The sequence below is a fragment of the Biomphalaria glabrata genome, chromosome 9 (genome assembly GCF_947242115.1).
Source record: "Biomphalaria glabrata chromosome 9, xgBioGlab47.1, whole genome shotgun sequence".
Lineage (NCBI taxonomy): Eukaryota > Metazoa > Mollusca > Gastropoda > Planorbidae > Biomphalaria > Biomphalaria glabrata.
This window is the reverse complement of record NC_074719.1, coordinates 46,621,364-46,642,369: the sequence shown is the minus strand read 5'-3', so window position 1 is coordinate 46,642,369 and position 21,006 is coordinate 46,621,364. Positions and strand designations below refer to the sequence as shown.

The window sequence follows — 21,006 nt, the reverse complement described above, 5'->3', positions numbered from 1 at the left end:
AAAGAAAAAAAAAGAAAGAAAAGAAAAGAAAGAAGAAAAGAAAAGAAAAGAAAAGAAAGAGAGAGAAAGAAAGAAAAGAAAAGAAAAGAAAGAGAACGAAAGATAAAAAAAGAGAGAGAGAAAGAAAGAAAAGAAAAGAAAAAAAGAAAAAAAAGAAAGAAAGAAAAAAAAAAGAAAGAAAGAAAAGAAAGAATGAAAGAAAAAAAGAAAAGAAAGAAAAAAAGAAAAGAAAAGTAAGAAAGAAAAGAAAAGAAAGAAAAGAAAGAGAGAGAAAGAAAAGAAAAGAAAGAAAGAAAAAGAAAGAAAAAAAGAAAGAAAAAAATGAAAGAACAAGAGAGAAAGAAAGAAAAGAGAGAGAGAGAGAAAGAAAGAAAGAAAAGAAAGAGAGAAAGAAAAGAAAAGAAAGAAAGAAAAAGAAAGAGAGAGAAATAAAGAAAAGAAAAGAAAGAAAGAAAAAGAAAGAAAAAAAGATAGAAAAAGAAAGAAAAAATGAAAGAAAGAAAGAAAAGAAAAAAAAAGAAAGAAAGAGAGAGAAAGAAAGAAAGAAAGAATAGGTTGACGAATGAAGAAAGTGGATATCAGCTGATATTTCAAATAATTTGGAAAAGTTTTTGAATTTAAATTTTCAATATGTTATTTTTATTACCATCTGGATGTCATTAAAGCTCAGTATCAACACACACTCACACAAACAAGCATCCACTCCTGATCTAGTCTTTAAATATTTCAATCGTGACAAAAGCTGAAAGTCAAGTCTTCAGATATTGGATCATATTGAAGCACTTCCCCTCACCGACGAGTCGTCACACCGTACTCAGATCTGACTTCTGGGTGCTCATACGCCACGCTTCATTTCCCAGGATTCCCAGAACGTCCCGGAACCGGATACCCCTTATCCCAAGAGTCCCGGAAGTGCGAGAGAGGTTCTCGGCGCTATTTTCACGACAGGTGTGCGGGAGGGCGACTATTTTCACAATGCTTGTACAAACAGAGAGATGGAGAAGACCGTTTTAGTTTTCTCCCCAAATATATTTCTAACGTTTTTTTTTTCTCTCTCTCCTCTCTTCTGACTTCGTTGTAAAATAAAGGCGTGACTTTAATTAGTAGGATAGGGTGAGGGGTGGAGAGTCCAATGTTGTGCAGGATAATTTGCTTTGATTGACACTTTGCGCTAAAACAGGCGGAGAAATCAACAGGATAGATCTAATTGTAAAAAGTAAACTCTGGAAGCTATCCGACATAACGACGCAATCAATAAATGGGTTTCTTTTACACTTTCCAGAAATTGTATGTATATATCTGCGATACCTGCTAGCTTTCTATGCACCAGAGGATTGGAATATATTGTTACGTATTTCTGAATCTTCTGGCTAAATGTACTAGTAGGCACACAAATAAAAACACTGTAAAGAACTTGACGACTAAACTTTCAGCTTCATATAACTTTAATGACTATTAACTCTAACAATTCGTTACTGTAACATGTAGCGTAGAAGACTGTACAATATCTGTCAGTTTACAGTTAGCTATACTTCGTTGCAATTCGTCTCTTCACTTCGTTGCAATTCATCTCTTCTCAACTTTCCTCGAGCCGTATTCCACAGAACAGACCAACGACACACTTCCCAGTGTCGCTCCAGGTCTCCCAAAGCTGAACCAAGTCGTACTCAAGTCTACCGAATCAGAGCCGCACACGTCTTACATCGACTGTATCGACTGTAACGGCTCAAGTCCACTGTAGTTCGCTGTATAGACTTTAACGACAGTAGTCCACTCCAGTTAACTCTACCCTAGTTAACTTGCATCGAGTCGTACACATTTCTCTTCCACAGAGCCGCACACGTCTTACATAGTCTGTATCGACTGTAACGGCTCACTCACGACTCCATACGACTGACTTTTCACATTAACTCTCTGGCTTATATAGAGTCCCTAATCGCTTGTCCAAAGTTGCACAAACACGGCTAGTATTCTCTGAAATAACACGTGAGGAAACGTCACATCCTGTCTCTATTTATACACGTAGATTCCAGAAAACACTCGATGCAGTGTCATCAAGTCGGGGTCACACGTAGTGACCTTTATCTGTCACTGTTCATTAGTAACTGTCCCTCTACTTAGATCTATTCGTCCCCTGGAACAACACGTGAGGACACGTCACATCCTGTCTTTGTTTGTACATGTAGATTCCAGGGAACACTAGCTGCTGTGTCATCTCACCGGGGTCATACGTTGACCTCTACCTATCACTGTTCATTTGTAACAATATATATAAGGATTGGGGGAAATGGTAAAAAAAAAAAAAATGGGGGTCGAGGGAGGGGAGTCTTATCATATCCTGGAAGTAGTTTAAAGGAGAAAAGCAGATTGTCACAGAACAAACAAGATTTTCCAAAAATTTTGAGTAATTATTATGGTCAATAACTGGAAACATATTTTGAATAAATAAGTAGTGTAAAATATTATTCCATTTCTTGATTTGTGTTGGAAAATATGTTTTTATATATATATATATATATATATATATATATATATATATATAGTGCTTAGTAAATTAATAATTTAAAAAATCTTCGATACATACTTTCTTTCCTAACACTTTTTTTTTTTAAATATGGATTTTCTTATGCAATGCACTTTAAACTTAAACTTACCATTTTAGAAACAAACAAAACAAAAACAAAACATTACGTCATAAACTTTTTATTTAATTAGCAACGTAAGCCTATATCTCATTTGACCTTTGAACTGGCCAATCTACAAACTCGTGGGGTGGGGTGGGGGGGGGGGGAGGGGAATGCTGTGTGGGCGACAACGTTTTGACCAATGCCCAGGGCTTTCATGCTGTTGAAGGTCCACGTGATGAGCAGTCATCTTACAGCTGAAGTTAGCCAATATAAGTACGAATGCTTAATCTAGTATTGAGACTTATAATAGTGGATGTATGTAAGTAGCTCAACAGGTCGTGCAGAGAATACGTTTTAAAAAAAAATGGAAAACGTAATGAAGGTGTCGCCAACTTAAGACCCGCGCGAACGATGTGGCACAGAGAAAAAAAATCCAACGACACACCATCAACATAAAGTTAAACTGAACAGATAGACACATTATCCTGTTACTACTTACTGACACAGTCTATGGACAAGAAATCCAAGGTAGTCATAACATTGCCCAAAAGTTGCAAGTCTAAAGTATTACATATAGAGATGTCTTTAATTACACATTTCCGGAACTCTTGACATGTTTGAACACGCTCAAAAAAAAAAAAAAAAAATCTAAGAGCTAAACTTGTACTGGCTGAAGGGGAATGAGGTGGAGAAGGAATTACGGAAACGTTAGAATGTCATTTATGATGATTTTTTGCTGTGCCTCTTTTTTTTTCCTAAGACTTATATGTTCCATGTCAGCTTCAGCAGCCATCATCTTATAATCCAGCGAGAGGATACAAAACTGTTGACGTTAATCTTCTGATTTCGTTTTCCCCCCACTGAGAACCTGGGCATTGGAAACCTGGACACCGAGAACCTGGGCACGGCTGTCACTCAGTTCTTTAACCGTTGTGCACTTCTTTTTTTTTTTTTTAAGTTTTCAAACAGAGCACTCTCAACATCAGAAGAAGCAAAATTCTCTCCCCTTTTTATCATTTAAAGGAAACGTTTTAGGTGTAGACAATACTGAATTTTTAAAAAATCACTTGAAATGTAAAATAACTGATGGGGAGAAAAATGATTTATTGTACATTTTTAGCCAATTATGAAAAAAAATGCATGTTAATAAAGATGAAAATATTTATTTAAATAAAAGCTAGCAGATGTTCGATGTAACACTCTACAAAGAAAAATAAATTTGACAAATAGTTGGAAATTTAAAATCAGGACATTCAACTCCAGAAGTTTGGTTCCAAACTATCATCTATCCATCTCAGCCTCGCCCATGCCACTGGTATATTTGGTAAACTCTAAATAGACAACACTTGATTAATAAGTAATAAGTCTGAACAGATAATATCAATATTTGTTGAAGTATTTTGCATAGCACTGACAGGGATCACTGTTGTCTCGTAAACATCGAAGCATTTTTTTTCCCAATTTGGATACGAATAATAAAAGAACCATACTGGTCCGAGTTCCAAAAACTCTCAATTTCATATTTTATCCAAGGCCCTGTACCTTTTTTTTTCATGTAATTTATAGATTACTTTCCGAGCGAGGGTTGTGGTTCTAGACAAACTACGTTAACTCACATAGGTTGGAACGTACCAGAATATAGACAAGGCAGTTATATGGAGGATTGTCCCATGTCATTATAGAAAACCGCTGAAGTATCCCAGAGCGCTTCTCAGATGGGAAATAGTGGGCTGTGTATCATGTGACATGACGTGACATTTCTTTTCAATCTCCAAAACAGCGCATTTTATAATCACTTTCTCTCCAAGTTTATAGCTGTACATTTGTTACTGATAAAATGTTAAATTTCTTACATTTCCTGACGGGATAGTCGGATTTTCGAAAGCCGTTTTACACTTCCTGTTCTAAGCCTCAATTTATTGGAAATGTCAGTTAAGTAATGTGCATCTGTTCTCAGCATACAGAGAAGACAAAATCTAAAGGGGCGAACTATGTTGACAATAGAAGTAATTGTTAGCATCCACGCTTTGTATCTTGGATCATATGTGTGTGAACACAGGGAACAGAGCTTGAATCACTAGTCTACATCTAATCAATTCATTAAGTTCTCTCACCCTCTGTCACTCTCACCTTCTCTGTCTCTCACCCTCTCGCCCACTTCTCGCTCTATCTCTTTCTCTTTTTGTCCCTGTATCTTTCCGTGTCTCTTTTACGCGCTCTCTCTCTCTCTCTCTCTCTCTCTGTCTCTGTCTCTTCAGCTCCTTCTCTCTATCTTCTCTGTCTCCTGCTCTCTCCCTCCCGCTCGCTCTCTCAATGTCTACCTCTCTCTATCTCTCTCTATATATCCCTCACTCTCTCTCTCTCTCTCTCTCTCTCTCGGTTGCTTTCTCGCTCTTTCTATCTCTCTAGCTCTGTCTGCAACTAGCACCCAACAAACTCGGTGGCCTCCCGGAAAACAATAGGTGCCAGGAAGTGTTTTCAAATTCCTGGGTGAAAACAGGACAACAGTCAACACAAAAGTCTTGCATTGATAACATCTGCTAAGAGAAGGGACAAACTTGGTGTTAAGTGATGACCTGGCTTTCTCAAATCCCTGGAACTGTGATGACAGGCAGCTAGCTGCTAGCTAATGACAGACTGCTACGTACGTTCAGATTTTTTTTTTTAAAGAAATGACAATCTTGTGTTTCCGTATTCTTCAAAAAAAAAAATAAAAAAAAAATCTCCAAGCCCCTTCCCATATTACTTATATTTTTGTTTAGAAAAGAGAACAAGTAACAAAACGTAATGCACAAGTTCGGAAAGTTTTCTTAAAACTTTAAAAACATATTTAAAAATAAAAGTATATTTCTTTTCTTTACTTCGTAGATTGTTCATCACTTTCCTAATAAAAAAGAAAAGAGAAAACGGACTATAAACTTCTCACAAAAATGATTTTCCTAAGAATGAAACCACTCATAAACAAACTTATCGGACATGACCAGTACTGTTGTATCCCGGACAGAAACATTGACGGCATGACGCATTTTTTACGGGATTTTATCATGTACAGTAAGGATAAAAACCTCAATGTGTCTCTTTTATCTGTAGATCAAGAAAAAGCCTTTGACCGAGTAAGCCATAGCTTCCTGTTCAAGGTGCTTGAGAAATGTAAAATAAGTTCCCTGTTAATCAGATATATAAAGCTTGTCTATACCAATGCAACAAGTAGATTGATAATTAATCATTCTCTCAGTAGGAGTATCCTCATACAAAGGTCTGTCAGACAGGGCTGTCCCTTATCCCCCTTCTTGTATATCCTTTGCTTGGAACCCTTCTTGGAATCTGTAAGATCTGACCCATCCATTATTGGGATAAATATACCGGGTCGTTCCTTCTCAACCATCAAAGTCAAAGCCTATGCTGATGATACAACCTTTTTTCCATCTTCAGAGCAAGATATTGAGAATATACTAAAGAAGTTTACACTTTTCGGAGAAGCTAGTGGTTCAAAAATAAATATAAATAAATCCTCTGTAATGGGACTAGGGAAATGGAAATTCAAAGAGAATTGCGCTTTCAGAATTGTTGATAAAATCAAGATTTGTGGTATTGTCTATACCTGTAATCCTTTGTTCTATTGTAAAGACCAGTGGGAGAATATTTTTGTCAAAGCCTCAAACTTAATTAAACTTTATCAGCACACAGGTTCTACAATATTTGGTAGAGCTGTATTGATAAATAGTTTGGTCATTCCAAAGATTGTCTATTTAGCTAACATTACAGAGCCACCTCCTAAATTCATAAACAAGCTGAACAAGTTAATTAGAAGCTTTATATTTAAAAACACTATTAGGAGCATTAAGCACACTACACTCATTCAAAACAAAGAGGATGGGGGGATAAACTTGCAAGATGTTAAAACAAAAATACAGTCGCTAAGGCTAAAATTTGTAGGTCAAGTAGTTAGAAACCCAACAAACTTTCCCTTGACAATTTACTATTATGGTTTAAGATTAAGTAGTCTTCTTCCAATACACAATGATACTCCTCACTATTTTGGTACAGTCACTCATCCATTTTACAGATCTATTTCAAGAGTTTTACCTGGTAATGAACATTTAATACACAACAAAACCAAAGAATCATACATAACACTTAAAAAGCTGTTACAGGAAAGCCTAGTGAATAGGGTTAAGTGGGGGAGAGTTCTTGGGGTGACAGAATTCAAGGACACATTCATAAACCTACACAGTAAACATATCCCACCAAAAGCTAGAGAGATTAGTTATAGACTTATCTTTGGGATGACCCCTATGGTTAGAAGACGGGCAAATGACCGTGAATGTATATTATGCCACCTTGAAAATGCTGATAACGAAAAACACATGTATTTGGAATGTCCATTATTCCTTCAAGTTAGAAGTACTGTAATGGACCTATTGGAAGCAAACTGTGGCAATTATGTAAATGTTAACTTGTCTATTATTTTAAACAAGCTGCCAAAACTAAAAAATAAAATGATACATAACTTTAACTTGATTATTGTTTCCGAATACAGGAATCTTGTTTGGGCTACCTGGCTCAAATGTCTACATAATAATAAGGTGTTTGATCCTAATCACTTGGAATTAACGTTTAGAAAAATAATGGACTTTAGGGTAGAGAATTATCTAGTTTGATTTTCATATACCTGTATAATGCTCATGTAGTTTTTCAGAAATAGGGTGTTGGGGGGCAGGGATATCTGATATTGTGTTGATTGTTCTGGAGTAGAGTATACTTGTATCATTTTTCTGTCTTTAGGGGGTTCATTGGTTAGGTAGTATGTCTTTGATATTAAATAATATTTCTATTACTGTAATTATATTTTTAGGTTAATCACTTTTCAATTGTTTATGATTTAATACTTGTGAATTATGGTAACTCACAAATAAAAACATATTAAAAAAAAAAAAAAAAAAAAAAAAAAAATAAGCCCACAAAAGAGGCAAGATGGCCCATAAAAGAGGCATATAAAGCCCAAAAAAGAGGCAAAGAAAAGAGGCATAAAGCCCAAGGATTCCTATGATGATAAAGCTAAAACTGAATAGCGCAAATTCTGAGGTTTCCTTTAAAAAAAAAAAAAAAAAAAAAAACACGAACAATTTTTTGTGTTGATTATACGCTTTATGGTACATAACAACAGTTTCATGAATTCAATCGCTCCAATAAAAACATTTATACTTCTTAGAACCTTTGGGCTTCCATAGGAAATAATGACAGATCCTTCCGAAAGAGTCCCAATAACTTCGTTCGTCTACAACAGTGGACAATGGACAACCCAGTGATCGTCAAGTTTGGACAGTTTATGAATAATTTTAACGTGAACTGTTGTGTAAACCGTAAACTTACGGTAGTGTCTTATGTGTTGTTGGCAATGTAATCTCTTCAGTATTGAATAATCATTTATATTTCTTGGAATCTTTGGGATTCCATAGGAAATAATGACAGATCCATCCGAAAGAATCCCAAAAACTTCGTTTCTCTACAGCAAAGGACAATGGACAACCCAGTGATCGTCAAGTTTGGACAGTTTATGAACAATTTTAACGTAAACTGTTGTGTACACCGTAAACTTATGTTAATGTCTGATGTGTTGTTGGCAAGGTAATCTCTTCAGTATTGAATAAAAAATAATACTTATAAAGAGAAAAGAAAAAAAAAAGTCAAAACATGGTAAAACCCTATTTTGGGGGGGGCCTTATATGCCTCTTTTATGGGCTTTTTTTTTTTTTTTTTTTTTTTTTTTTTTTTTTTTTTTTTAGTTGTAAGTTCTCATAATTCACAAGATCCTCTACCCCAGAAGATGGTTGGATAGATAGGTTGTTAGAACATCTCCTTAATGTCGTGAGTTCGATCCTCATACTGGACATTTTTTTATTATTTTCCTATGCCAAATAAATATGAATTTTTTTTCTAGACTATTTGAACCTAAAGTAAACGTAGAGGGCGAAAAAAAAATCTAAATCGACCACTGCCGGACAATGGTTATGCCTGCGCTAGGTGTGGCAAAATATGTAGATCGCAGTTGGGACTACGTAGCCATGGAAAATACTGCACTCCTCATTAATCTTAGGACTCGAAGACAAGCCTTACTATGTATTGATTAAAGTTATACTACTTGTTTTTGCGCTAATTGTAGAAAGTATAATAGGGATATCAGATAAAGTAACTGAAAAGAGATACAGTTCAAAGATGGACAATCAGCAAGCTATATTAAGGGCTTGACATTATCAAATTACCATAAACGTCTATTCTTATAATGGCTCACGAGCAGGGTGTCATGTGACCAGCACAATGACCAACTATTCCCCAAACTAAAATCAGGTATCCGTTAGAGTTGGGCGCGTTAAAAAATCCTGTCATTCTAAATCCCAGTCTTCACCAAGATTCGAGCCCAGCACCCCCAGGTTCGTAAGCAAAGCGACCACCGTGCCCCTCTTGTAGGACAGCATTAGATAATAAGGAAGAGAAACGAGGGAAAGAAGGAAACGAGACGACGATAAAGATGATAAAGATAAAGATAAGGAAAACATCGAAGAGATAGAGGAAAGTGAGAGAGAGAGAGAGAGAGAGAGAGAGAGAGAGAGAGAGAGAGAGAGAGAGATATTAAGTGGAAAATAAATATAGGTAGGGAGGTAGATAGAGAGATAGTTTCAGAATATTATTACATAAACAAAATCGACTTCCGTTGTGTTTCGCACCTGGGGCGCCTAGCGCCGACCCCCTCCCAGTGCTGCTGACAGCTAACACTTTCTCAGCCTGCTCGGGAAGCACCCCCCGATCTCCCCCACCCCTTCTGCCCCGCGTGTTTAATACCCACAAGCCGGACTCGCCTGAGTGGCTTTATGCTAAGTACGCTATGGAAAGACTGGCACGACGAGCTTATGGCAGTGAGTACATAACAAGGGCCGGGGGGGGGGGTGAAGGCATGCTCGACAATGCGTGAGTACATGTTTCTTCAAACTAATAATTTAATAACAGACTCGATCCGTGCAAGCGTGTCTGTGTGTGTGTGTTTGTGAGTGCTCTTGGGTTAATGTGTTAGTGTGAGAATGTATTTCAAGAAAATATGTTTAAGTCAGCGCTTCTCAAATTGTGGGGCATCACACATGATCTGTCGACCGTCTTTCTCCATTCCTGTCTTTTCCTGTCTTGATTAGAATTTCGTACAGCCCCGTCCACTCTTTGCTGTTGTCATTCCTTCACTTTCTCTCTCTGCCGCTTCTCCTTTTTCCTGGTACTGTTCCATGAAGAAAGGTTTTCGCAACCCTGAGGACTTTGTGATATGGCCATAAGACTTTAAGTTGCATTTTGTGACTGTGGTCATTTTAATCCTGAGCGAATCTCAATTGCGATGCGGTCTGTGTAGGTGATATTTAAAATCCTTCTATAGCATCTCGATTCCATAGCTAGGACCCTCCTCTATAGTTCAGCAGTTAGCGTCCAATTAAAATGTTATTACATCTTCCGAGAAGGGACCTTCAGCTTTTCTAACCTTTCAAAGAAGACATGATTGCCAATGTGATCCTAGAGTTTACCCATCTTTCTTATATCAGAACGGTCATTTTTTTAATCGAGGACTAACCAAAATTCTGTTGACCTATTTTACCTAAACAAAACAGGCCCGCTAGGTCTTGATGAACTCATCTTACGACGATGAAGCCCATTACAAACGTACATTCTATACTGGCTCCAATGTTCCCCATACAATTCAGTGTCGGCCCGTTCCGTTCCTTCTGAATTTAACTGTATGTGACCTTTGACCCTTATACTAGGAGAAATAGAGCGTTGTTGACGCAAGGAGAATGAATTTCTGAAACTCAGATTGCGTGAAAATGCTAAACACCGCAGGTCCGACACAGACTCCGCTAGGAAAACTTGCAGTGGTTCCTCAAACCTCTTTACTAGCTACATGAGGTTGCAAACATAATATCTTTTTTCGGTCTGAGAGGGTGATGTCAATAGTAATAGTTTGAGAAACCCTGGTGTGAGTGTATATACGTGATGGTGTATCTGTGTTTATGTGTGTATTTGAGTGTTTTGTGTATGCGTGCAGAGTGAGAGAGCCTGAATGATTATTTGCATCGATAGTGAAAATTACTTTTAAAAACAAAACAAAAACCAAAGAAAAAACAACTTTATGTCTTGACTGTGAAGTTCTAAAACTCTATTTAAGAAAGGAGATAACACATTTTTAAACTATAGTACAAATAAGTGTACGTCGCTACGTTTGAGTGAATGAATGTCTAGAATGCGTGTGTGCCTGTGTGTTTGTATTTCTAAATCCTGGATCGAGCAGTCTTAGTTTGTTTAGACACCTCCTGTATCCAATGCAACTTAGGTCTGAGCACAAGCGTACTCACGTCGAGTTGATCCACCAACATAGAGGCGAAATAAGTATAAACATTTCATGGTCTCTCCTGTATGAAGAGGGGAGAGAACTGAGCCACTCTATACCAGGGGTTCTCAACCTGTGGGTCGCGACCTCTAGGGGGTCGATTGACGATTTCCCAGGGGTCGCCTAAGACCATCGAAAAATAATTGATTTTTTTCGTCCATTCTTCTATTGCTGTATGCGTGTGTTGGGTCGCAGCAGAGTGGGGGATTGTAAAAAGGGGTCGCCGTGCTTAAAAGGTTGAGAACCGCTGCTCTATACTGATGACTAGTGTGTAGCAAATATAAACTTGGTCTAAATGTATAACTATGATTTTACATTGTAATATTTCTCTACACATACACATGTACACTCTACATATATATATACACACACAGTAAACGTACATATACCCTTTACACAAACACTACACATAAAAGTACACATTACACATACAGAAAACCCTCTGCACACATGTACACACTACACACTCACTTTACACACATGTACGCATTACACATACATGTACGCTCTAAACACTCACTTGAAATACATGTACGCACTAAACACTCACTTTACACACATGTACGCACTACAAACACGTCAGCACTATACACAAATGTAAACTCTAGACACACCACATCTCTGTAGCTAAAAAAAAAGTAATACTAATGTTAATCGAACTTGTTTATAAAATTGTAAACTACTAATCATTGTATTTCCCCCTAAATCATCCTTGATTGTAAACCAAGGAAAACCAAGCACTGCATGTGACGGGTAGCACGTGACATTCGTTGATGTCAGTGTCACAGCCAGGTACTTAGTAATGGCATTGAACTGGTCAGCGCGGCACGCGCTCCTCGGTGTCACGGTTTTATATTTGTTAAGTTTATGACGGATACAGAGAGGGAGGGGGTGGATGCACGAGAGGGGGAGCATACCGAGGGCGCATGTTTTATACCAAAAGGGAGCGGGTGCAATACAATCGAGGGGAGGGGGTGCTACACAGGAAACTAGGAGGGGGGACTGAAAAGAATGTGAAGTGATATGTCACATATTAGTTTGTATAATATCAGGTGACGCTTGGTTTCCTGAAGCATAGCAGGTGAAAGATCCAGTGGCGGAGGCCTACGAGGGTGTGATAGGGCTTGCACAATGACGAATAATATTTCCTTTTCCCAAGATGACTCCTTTTTAAGGTCTTGTAAATAAGGAATCAAATTCTTCTCTCATGCACCAAATCTACTGCAAGATTGAAATCCGAATATGAATATGTTCATAATGTCTGGAATGAAAATATTCATAATGTCTGTAATGAACATGTCTTATTTTATTGTATGAACATGTCTTAGTTTCTTGTATGAATATTTCCATACGGTCTTGTGATAATTTGTATAACTTCTTGTATGAAAAAGCCCATAATATCTCTCTGAAAATTTCCATAATGTCTCGTATGAATATGTTCATATTGTCTCGTACGAATCTGTTCATAATGTCTCGTATAAATATGTCTTAATTTCGTGCATGATAACGTCCGTAATTTGTTGTATGAATATGTATTATGTCTTGTAAGAGTATGTTCATAATTTCTTGTTTGAATTGATCCACAATGTCTTGTGATAATTTGTATATATTTTTCTTTACGAATATGCCCATAATGCCTTGTAAGAATATGCCCATAATGTCCCAGTATGTTTTCTTCTATTAAGGCTTCTGTATTTGCCTTTTAAAAATGACCAAAAGCTCAGAGTTTTTGTGTTTTTATTTAAAGTATTAAATGGGGTAGGGAGCGAACTGAATTATAATAGTTCTGAAATCTCAATTACTATTTTAACAAAACTAATGGAATTTATTTTTCCGCTTTTGTTCTTTATTACATCTTTTCTAACCTCGTATTTACAACTGTCATAACCTGTCACATGACCTCAATGACAAGAACGTTTTCCAAGTTTTTACCCAGCATTTCTGTTGTTGTTTTTTTGTCATCCAGGTCTGGGAGTAGATAGTTCCGATCGCCCGGGTGACGTCATGGACAGGGACGGATATCCGCACCAGACGCCGCGACAGAAAAGAGTGCGCACCTCCTTTAAGCACCATCAGCTGAGAACGATGAAGTCTTACTTCGCCCTCAACCACAACCCGGACGCCAAGGACTTGAAGCAGTTGGCCCAGAAGACTGGATTATCCAAGAGAGTCTTACAAGTGAGTTATAGCCCTTTGTTTCTCATCTTATCTTCTTATCTTATATAATACAGACGTTACTTCAAAAAAGAAGATGATTACGTCCTACGCGTCATGCATTCAGTCATGCATATTAACCAATGACTTAAATTCTGCCAAGTCACTGGTTTTCCTGGCTAGCTCAGGCAACCCATTCCATGCTCTAATAGCACTAGGGAAGAAGGAGTATTTGTTGAAATTTGTCCTAGCATATGGGACGAGGAATGTGCCTTTATCTTTGTGTCTTTCAGAGTATTTTCTTGTGAGGAAAGTTTAGAATAGGGAGAAAAATCTCAGACGGAAGAATCAAAATTTTAGGACGTTACAGAGCCTGCCTAGCAACTGTGACGATTTCTGTTTCTTTACTGCCTGATATTTTACTTCTTATATAAACAATGGCAAAAACAAAATTATCTTGTCGGAGATGTATATAAATAACTTGACAGCAAACGGAAGAAACATCAGTGTTTTTTTCTAACTAATTTATTAAACCTCTTCAAACTAAACACAAACGTTGACTTTCAATCCAATACCGACTTGACTTAAATCTCTAGACAATATTAAACTTTTTACTAATAAAATTTCAACTGATATAAATTATCATTTAAAGAGCTTAAACTTTCCAGAATCATAGAAACTTCTATCCTAAATATTTTATTAACTATGACCTTCTAGAAACTGGCGTATGTTGTTTTTTTTTTTTAATGACATCTTTCCCAGATAGGATGATTATAATTAGCGTGTATTTGTTCTGGTCTTCTATGACCTGACCCCGGCTTCTAGAAACAGGTCGAATTAGGTCACAGTATGTATGGAATCATGGAGGCGCGGTGGCTGAGCGGTAAAGCGCTTGGCTTCCGAACCGGGGACCGGGGTTCGAATCCTGGTGAAGACTGGGATTTTAAATTTCGGGATCTTCGGGCGCCTCTGAGTCCACCCAGCTCTAATGGGTACCTGACATTAGTTAGGGAAAAGTAAAGGCGGTAGGTCGTTGTGCTGGCCACATGACACCCTCGTTAACCGTAGGCCACAGAAACAGATGACCTTTTCATCATCTGCCCTATAGACCACAAGGTCTGAAAGGGGAACTTTACTTTTTTTTTATGTATGGATCATAGTTTTAAAAACACAAAACTTTTGGTCTTATTATTACATATAATCCAAAAAAAAAAAAAAAAACTGGTAATCGACACTTGTCTCAAACTAATAACTTGGGTCCATTGTTAAGTCTAGGGACTTGATTGGTTTATTAAGACTATTTTAAGGCTAACATTGTCAAACACTTTTAGAGATGTGTTACAATTCCAATACCTTGGTCACATTGGACACAGAAAAATCTCTCTACCATAAAGTGAGAAACTTGTTTGGTCAAGAGACCTTTTTTTTTTTTTCGTCAGTTTTTGCTACAACAGACATTTTTGAAATAGCTTGTCGGAATCGTACGACTGACCACACATACTTGACTGGACGTTCTGGCCATTGTCCATACAATCTGGATGACAAGCAAGACTTAGCGTATCACTCGAAGCGGCGAACTTTCGTGGCGTACACTGTTGGCTCTGTCAATAGCCAGTAGGTGTAAATTGAAGTCTATGGGTGGTCGAGAGTACGAGAATAAAATGACGTCATGGCTTCTTGTGCAGTACCATTAAGAGCGATATTGAGACTTGTGCGTGTATGGCTTGATTCCTACCAGCGGTGGTGACAAGTGCGATTGAAAGGGAGTGGAGTGGCGGGTGGGGTGGGGGGGACGAAAATGCGTTCTCTTGTAAATGGGAGGAGACACAGAAACGTCGGTGTCAAACTTTTATGTCGGATGTAACTGAGTAGGGTTCACCCCCCCCCCCCCCAACACCGTTTTTTTTTCTCTTAATTTCATTCCCTCGCATTCCCTTCTCTCGTCCACCCAGGGTGAAGAAGGCAAATACTGGACACAGACGCAGGCGTACCAAAACACAATCGCGTCACGATGTTTGTACACACAGCACACACACACACACACGCACACGAGGGCGCGGAGGGGGTTGAAGAGTACACAAAGAAATGGTATCTCACCGCGAGGTTCTCCGATGTTTGCAGAAATCTCGCACAAACTTCTCACGAATAAAAAAAAAAAATAACTAAAAAAAAAGAAAAAAAAAAAGAAAAACACCCTCCGTTAAAAAAAGAGCGGCACACACACAAAACGATAACTCACATTCAACTCAATTCGCTCTTCAATTTTCAACGCAATATTGAATTTAAAAAAAAAATACTGACCGCGAATGATAGAAGAAGATGGTAAAAAAAAAAAAACCCGGAGAAGCCAGGGAAGAAAGAAAAACTTAAGAAAACATTGAAGGTAAACTTTAAGTCAACTTTTGTGAACATGTCAGGCTCCGCCTACTCCAAACATACAAAGTATCTCAAATTGTTGGATGGGGGGGGGGATCTTTTGTTTTTCTTAGCATGGAGCATTTCTAAACAGAAACACTGAATTTAATGGTGGAAAGAAGAAAGTTAACAGGACAACGGGGTGTATGCCAAGTGTATGCAGGTTGAAATGACCAATGGTCTGGAGAGAAAGAGGAGTACAAGAAAGTATCACAAAATAACCAAATCTGATTGACCGAACGCATTTAACCAATACTGCATTTGTCCATGTTCTGGGCGCGTCCTGTCCGAGTCCTGATGGTATGAACATGCGCTGTGTTCAATTCAAATTGTCCTAAAGTAATTTTATATCATGAATGAATCGAATTCTTAATATCGTTGGATTGCATAGCTTGCTCAGAACATTAGAGAAACACTGCGATGGTTAGTGCTTAGGAGCGTGCACATGTTTTATCTCGGAGTGAGACCTACTCTTATTGAAATAGGGTCTTAAAAAATCTAAGTGGGAGGTACCCGACGAGGTCCAAGGGCAATGTTGACTCAAGTTCCGGTGATCGTTATTCGATAGATTCATGAAAAGAAAAACAAACAGTCGGAGTTAATGTTCTTGGGTAAGGGGAGATAACTGACACATGACTGGGGGAGATAAAAAAGAATTTCAAGTAAGACGTCAAGTAAGGGAAGCAACACACCCAGACTGAAATGGAAGAATGTAAGCTCACGGTGTTTGGATTTTTAGAGGCATTGTTAGATCTAAATGTTAAACACCACAATCGAAACTAAAATATATTGCTTAAATTCATCGGCATTATAGAGTTTTTTTTAACTTTAAGGAATAAAAAATTAGAACGTTGACAATTTTATTGCAAACTGGCAATCAATAAATATCTGTATGAATAACACCAATATACTGATTGACCAACTAACTCAGGACTATATGTGTCATGCAAGAAGCTACTATCCAAAAACATGACACTTCCGATATATGACATTTCCGATTGTCCTTCCTCGTAACTTTTCACATTGTTATCTATACTGATCATTCATTACAACTGTTTAAAAAAAATCCAACTTTTTAAAATATCACCTTTTAGTATTATTACCTTCAACAAAGAAGATAGTTACGTCGTTGCGTCATACGCCCAAACATGTGTTAACTCTTTCTCTCCTGACCGACGATACAAACGTTGATTCCATCAGAATGTGATAAATAATTACGGAGAGAAAGACATGTGTTAACTCTTTCTCTCCTAACCGACGATACAAACGTTGATTCCATCAGAATGTGATAAATAATTACGGAGAGAAAGACATGTGTTAACTCTTTCTCTCCTAACCGACGATACAAACGTTGATTCCATCAGAATGTGATAAATACTTACGGAGAGAAAGAGTTAATGTAGTCGTACTTATTGATTAGAGACTTAAAACTCTGCAAAGTCATTGGTTCTCCTGGCTTATTTCGGCAAACCATTCGATGCCCTAATGGCACTAGTGAAGGAGAAAAACCTGTACGAATTGGCCCCTTCTGATCACCAACAAGAGAAAGAGAGAGAGAGAAAGAGAGAGAGAGAATAGAGAAATGTGATTAGGAGCTTGGCGAGTGGGGTGGGGGGTGGGGAGTTTGTCTCTCTAGGACTGTTACGCTGGAGAAGACACCAGTGTTCAAAATACTTTTTCATGCATCTCTTAACCTGGGCAGAGTACCCAGGGACTGTAAAGAAGCTTATGTCAACCCCCTATTTAAAAAAGGAGAAAAAAATGACCCAGGAAACTACAGACCAGTATCACTTACCGAACATCACATGTAAAATCATATAACACATAATATGTAGTAACATCATAAACCACTTAGACAAACATAATGTCCTTACTCCATACCAACATGGCTTTAGGAAATATAGATCATGTGAAACACAACTAATAGGACTAATTGATGATTTTTCAAAAAGTTAAGTGATGATAGTTAGCAAATAGATGCTATCTTACTAGATTTTTCCAAGGCTTTTGACAAAGTTCACAACCATAGTATCCTTAAACAAAAAAAAATATTTTGGCTTTGATGGCCCATTGCATCAGTGGAGTAAAGATTTTCTGATAGGGAGAGAACAAACTGTAATAATAAATGGCTCTAAATCAACACAAATAACAGTAAACTCATGTGTACCTCAAGGAACAGTCCACTACTATTTTTAATTTACATAAACGATTTACCAAATTGCATTAGTTCAGGAACAAAAGTCAGATTATTTGCAGACGATTGCATAATATATAGAACAATAAAAACAACACAAGATACAGACATTTTACAAAGAGAATTAGATGAATTACAGAAATAGGAATCAAATTGGAGCATGTCTTTCCACCCAGAAAAATGTCAGTTATTAAGAGTAACAAAAAATCTAAAACAAATTAATTCCACTTATCTTATTCATGGTAAACCAGTAACTCAAACTAAAAACGCAAAATACCTAGGTGTTATAATAAATGAAAAACTGTCATGGAATCCCCATATTGATGAAACTATCAAAAAAACAAACAAAGCATTATGGTTTATTAAAAGAAATTTCTATAAATCAAATAAGAACATAAAACTAAAATGTTATTTAACATTGTTTAGGCCAATAATAGAATATGCATCCTCTGTTTGGGACCCCTCAACTCAAGAAAACATTTAGAAACTGGAACAGACACAAAATAGAGCTGTTAGATTCATAACAAACGAATATTCACATTTGACTAGAGTAACACCTTTAGTAAAATCACTAAATTTAGAAAGCCTTCATGACAGAAGACTTAAAAGTAAAGTAGCAATTATACATAAAACACCGAACCATAATCTTCAAATACAAAAACAAAATTTAATAAAATACTCTGAAAGACACAAAGATAAAGGCACATTCCTTGTCCCATATGCTAGGACAAATTTGTTCCATTATCTCCTTCTTCCATAGTTCATGGAACGGGTTGCCTGAGCTAGCCAGGAAAACCAGTGACTTGGCAGAAGTTAGGTCATTGGTTAATATGCATGACTGAGTGCATGACGTGTAGGATGTTATCATCTTCTTTTCTGTATTGTATAAGAAGACAAAGGTACACATATTTTAACCAAAATGTTATTCTACTTAGATCTAGAATCATAGAAACAGTAAAAAATATTTATCGTCTGTGGCATTTTACGCCTGAAGAATAAACTTTTTCCCTTTGCAACTTCTTGTGTGACTAAAGAGGACAATCCTTGATACACAGCTGAGGTCACAGGTTGGGCATTTACAATCTCCAGGTGCTGTTGCACTTTCACCCTTCTATCTGCCACTGATAGAAAGATGGATGAATGGATGGATGAATGGATAAGATATAAAATATAAGACAAGACATAATAGATAGATAGATAGATAGATAGATAGATAGATAGATAGATAGATAGATAGATAGATAGATAGATAGATAGATAGATAGATAGATAGATAGATAGATAGATAGATAGATAGATAGATAGATAGATAGATAGATAGATAGATAGATAGATAGATAGATAGATAGATAGATAGATAGATAGATAGATAGATAGATAGATAGATAGATAGATAGATAGATAGATAGATAGATAGATAGATAGATAGATAGATAGATAGATAGATAGATAGATAGATAGATAGATAGATAGATAGATAGATAGATAGATAGATAGATAGATAGATAGATAGATAGATAGATAGATAGATAGATAGATAGATAGATAGATAGATAGATAGATAGATAGATAGATAGATAGATAGATAGATAGATAGATAGATAGATAGATAGATAGATAGATAGATAGATAGATAGATAGATAGATAGATAGATAGATAGATAGATAGATAGATAGATAGATAGATAGATAGATAGATAGATAGATAGATAGATAGATAGATAGATAGATAGATAGATAGATAGATAGATAGATAGATAGATAGATAGATAGATAGATAGATAGATAGATAGATAGATAGATAGATAGATAGATAGATAGATAGATAGATAGATAGATAGATAGATAGATAGATAGATAGATAGATAGATAGATAGATAGATAGATAGATAGATAGATAGATAGATAGATAGATAGATAGATAGATAGATAGATAGATAGATAGATAGATAGATAGATAGATAGATAGATAGATAGATAGATAGATAGATAGATAGATAGATAGATAGATAGATAGATAGATAGATAGATAGATAGATAGATAGATAGATAGATAGATAGATAGATAGATAGATAGATAGATAGATAGATAGATAGATAGATAGATAGATAGATAGATAGATAGATAGATAGATAGATAGATAGATAGATAGATAGATAGATAGATAGATAGATAGATAGATAGATAGATAGATAGATAGATAGATAGATAGATAGATAGATAGATAGATAGATAGATAGATAGATAGATAGATAGATAGATAGATAGATAGATAGATAGATAGATAGATAGAGATAGAGAATAGAGATAGAGAATAGACAGACAGGCAGGCAGACAGACAGACAGACAGACAGACAGACAGACAGACAGACAGGTAGATAGATGAGATGAGATGAGATGAGATAAGATAAGATAAGATAAGATAAGATAAGATAGATTCTGTATTCTGAACACCGGTTACACACAAACGCTTGCTATTTATTTCTCTACCAACTATCAACACTTCACCTAACGTTACAATCATTTTGTCATCAAATTTTTAATGTAAGAATAACAGAATAAAGCTACGTCATTGTTTGCTTACAACGTCACGTGACTAAAACTGGGGGGGGGGGGGCCAACGAGCAGGTCGCGTGTCACGACGACACACGAGTGTGTAGACTAGGAGCTTGTTTGTGTCACTCGAAAGCGTGAGTTAAAAATCCTTACCCTCGACACCGAAAGAATTGAGTCCACAACAAAAGGAACGGACCCTATCAAAGGACATCTGTGGACAGTGGGCGCTAATAGCTGGCCACGCGACGCCAGATACCTGACTGGCATAGACAATGCCAGGCCACAAAGACACACCCAGTTTGTGACACAAATTAGGAGACTGTAATGTTAATTTGGTGTTTTGGTGTAGTGAGTTGTGTCCCTCTTTGATATTTTGCATGGTATTCGTTCAACTTTTAGTCAAGGCTATTTTATTTCCTAAGCAAGAGATCTTGTTAATACATATATGAATATAACGCACTTTTGCAGCCATACTTCTACTCACACGAGACTAACCAAAGCTGTAGCAAGAAATACCAACAAAGTGATAGAATCTTTCATTTGTTACAGCACAACAAAGTGATAGAATCTTTCATTTGTTACAGCACAACAAAGTGATAGAATCTTTCATTTGTTACAGCACAACAAAGTGATAGAA

General features: G+C 36.7%; 1 protein-coding gene across 3 annotated transcripts in view; it reads left to right on the top strand.

Moving 5' to 3' along the window:
* The window catches only part of LOC106071803 (LIM/homeobox protein Lhx9-like), a 102,928-nt gene that overhangs the window by 74,641 nt on the left and 7,281 nt on the right, over positions 1-21,006 (top strand). For all 3 annotated transcript variants that reach the window (XM_056040775.1, XM_013231989.2, XM_056040774.1), the window contains exon 5: positions 13,016-13,227. In XM_056040775.1, coding sequence (XP_055896750.1) covers positions 13,016-13,227 — 212 coding nt within the window. The remainder of the gene's footprint in view (positions 1-13,015; positions 13,228-21,006) is intronic.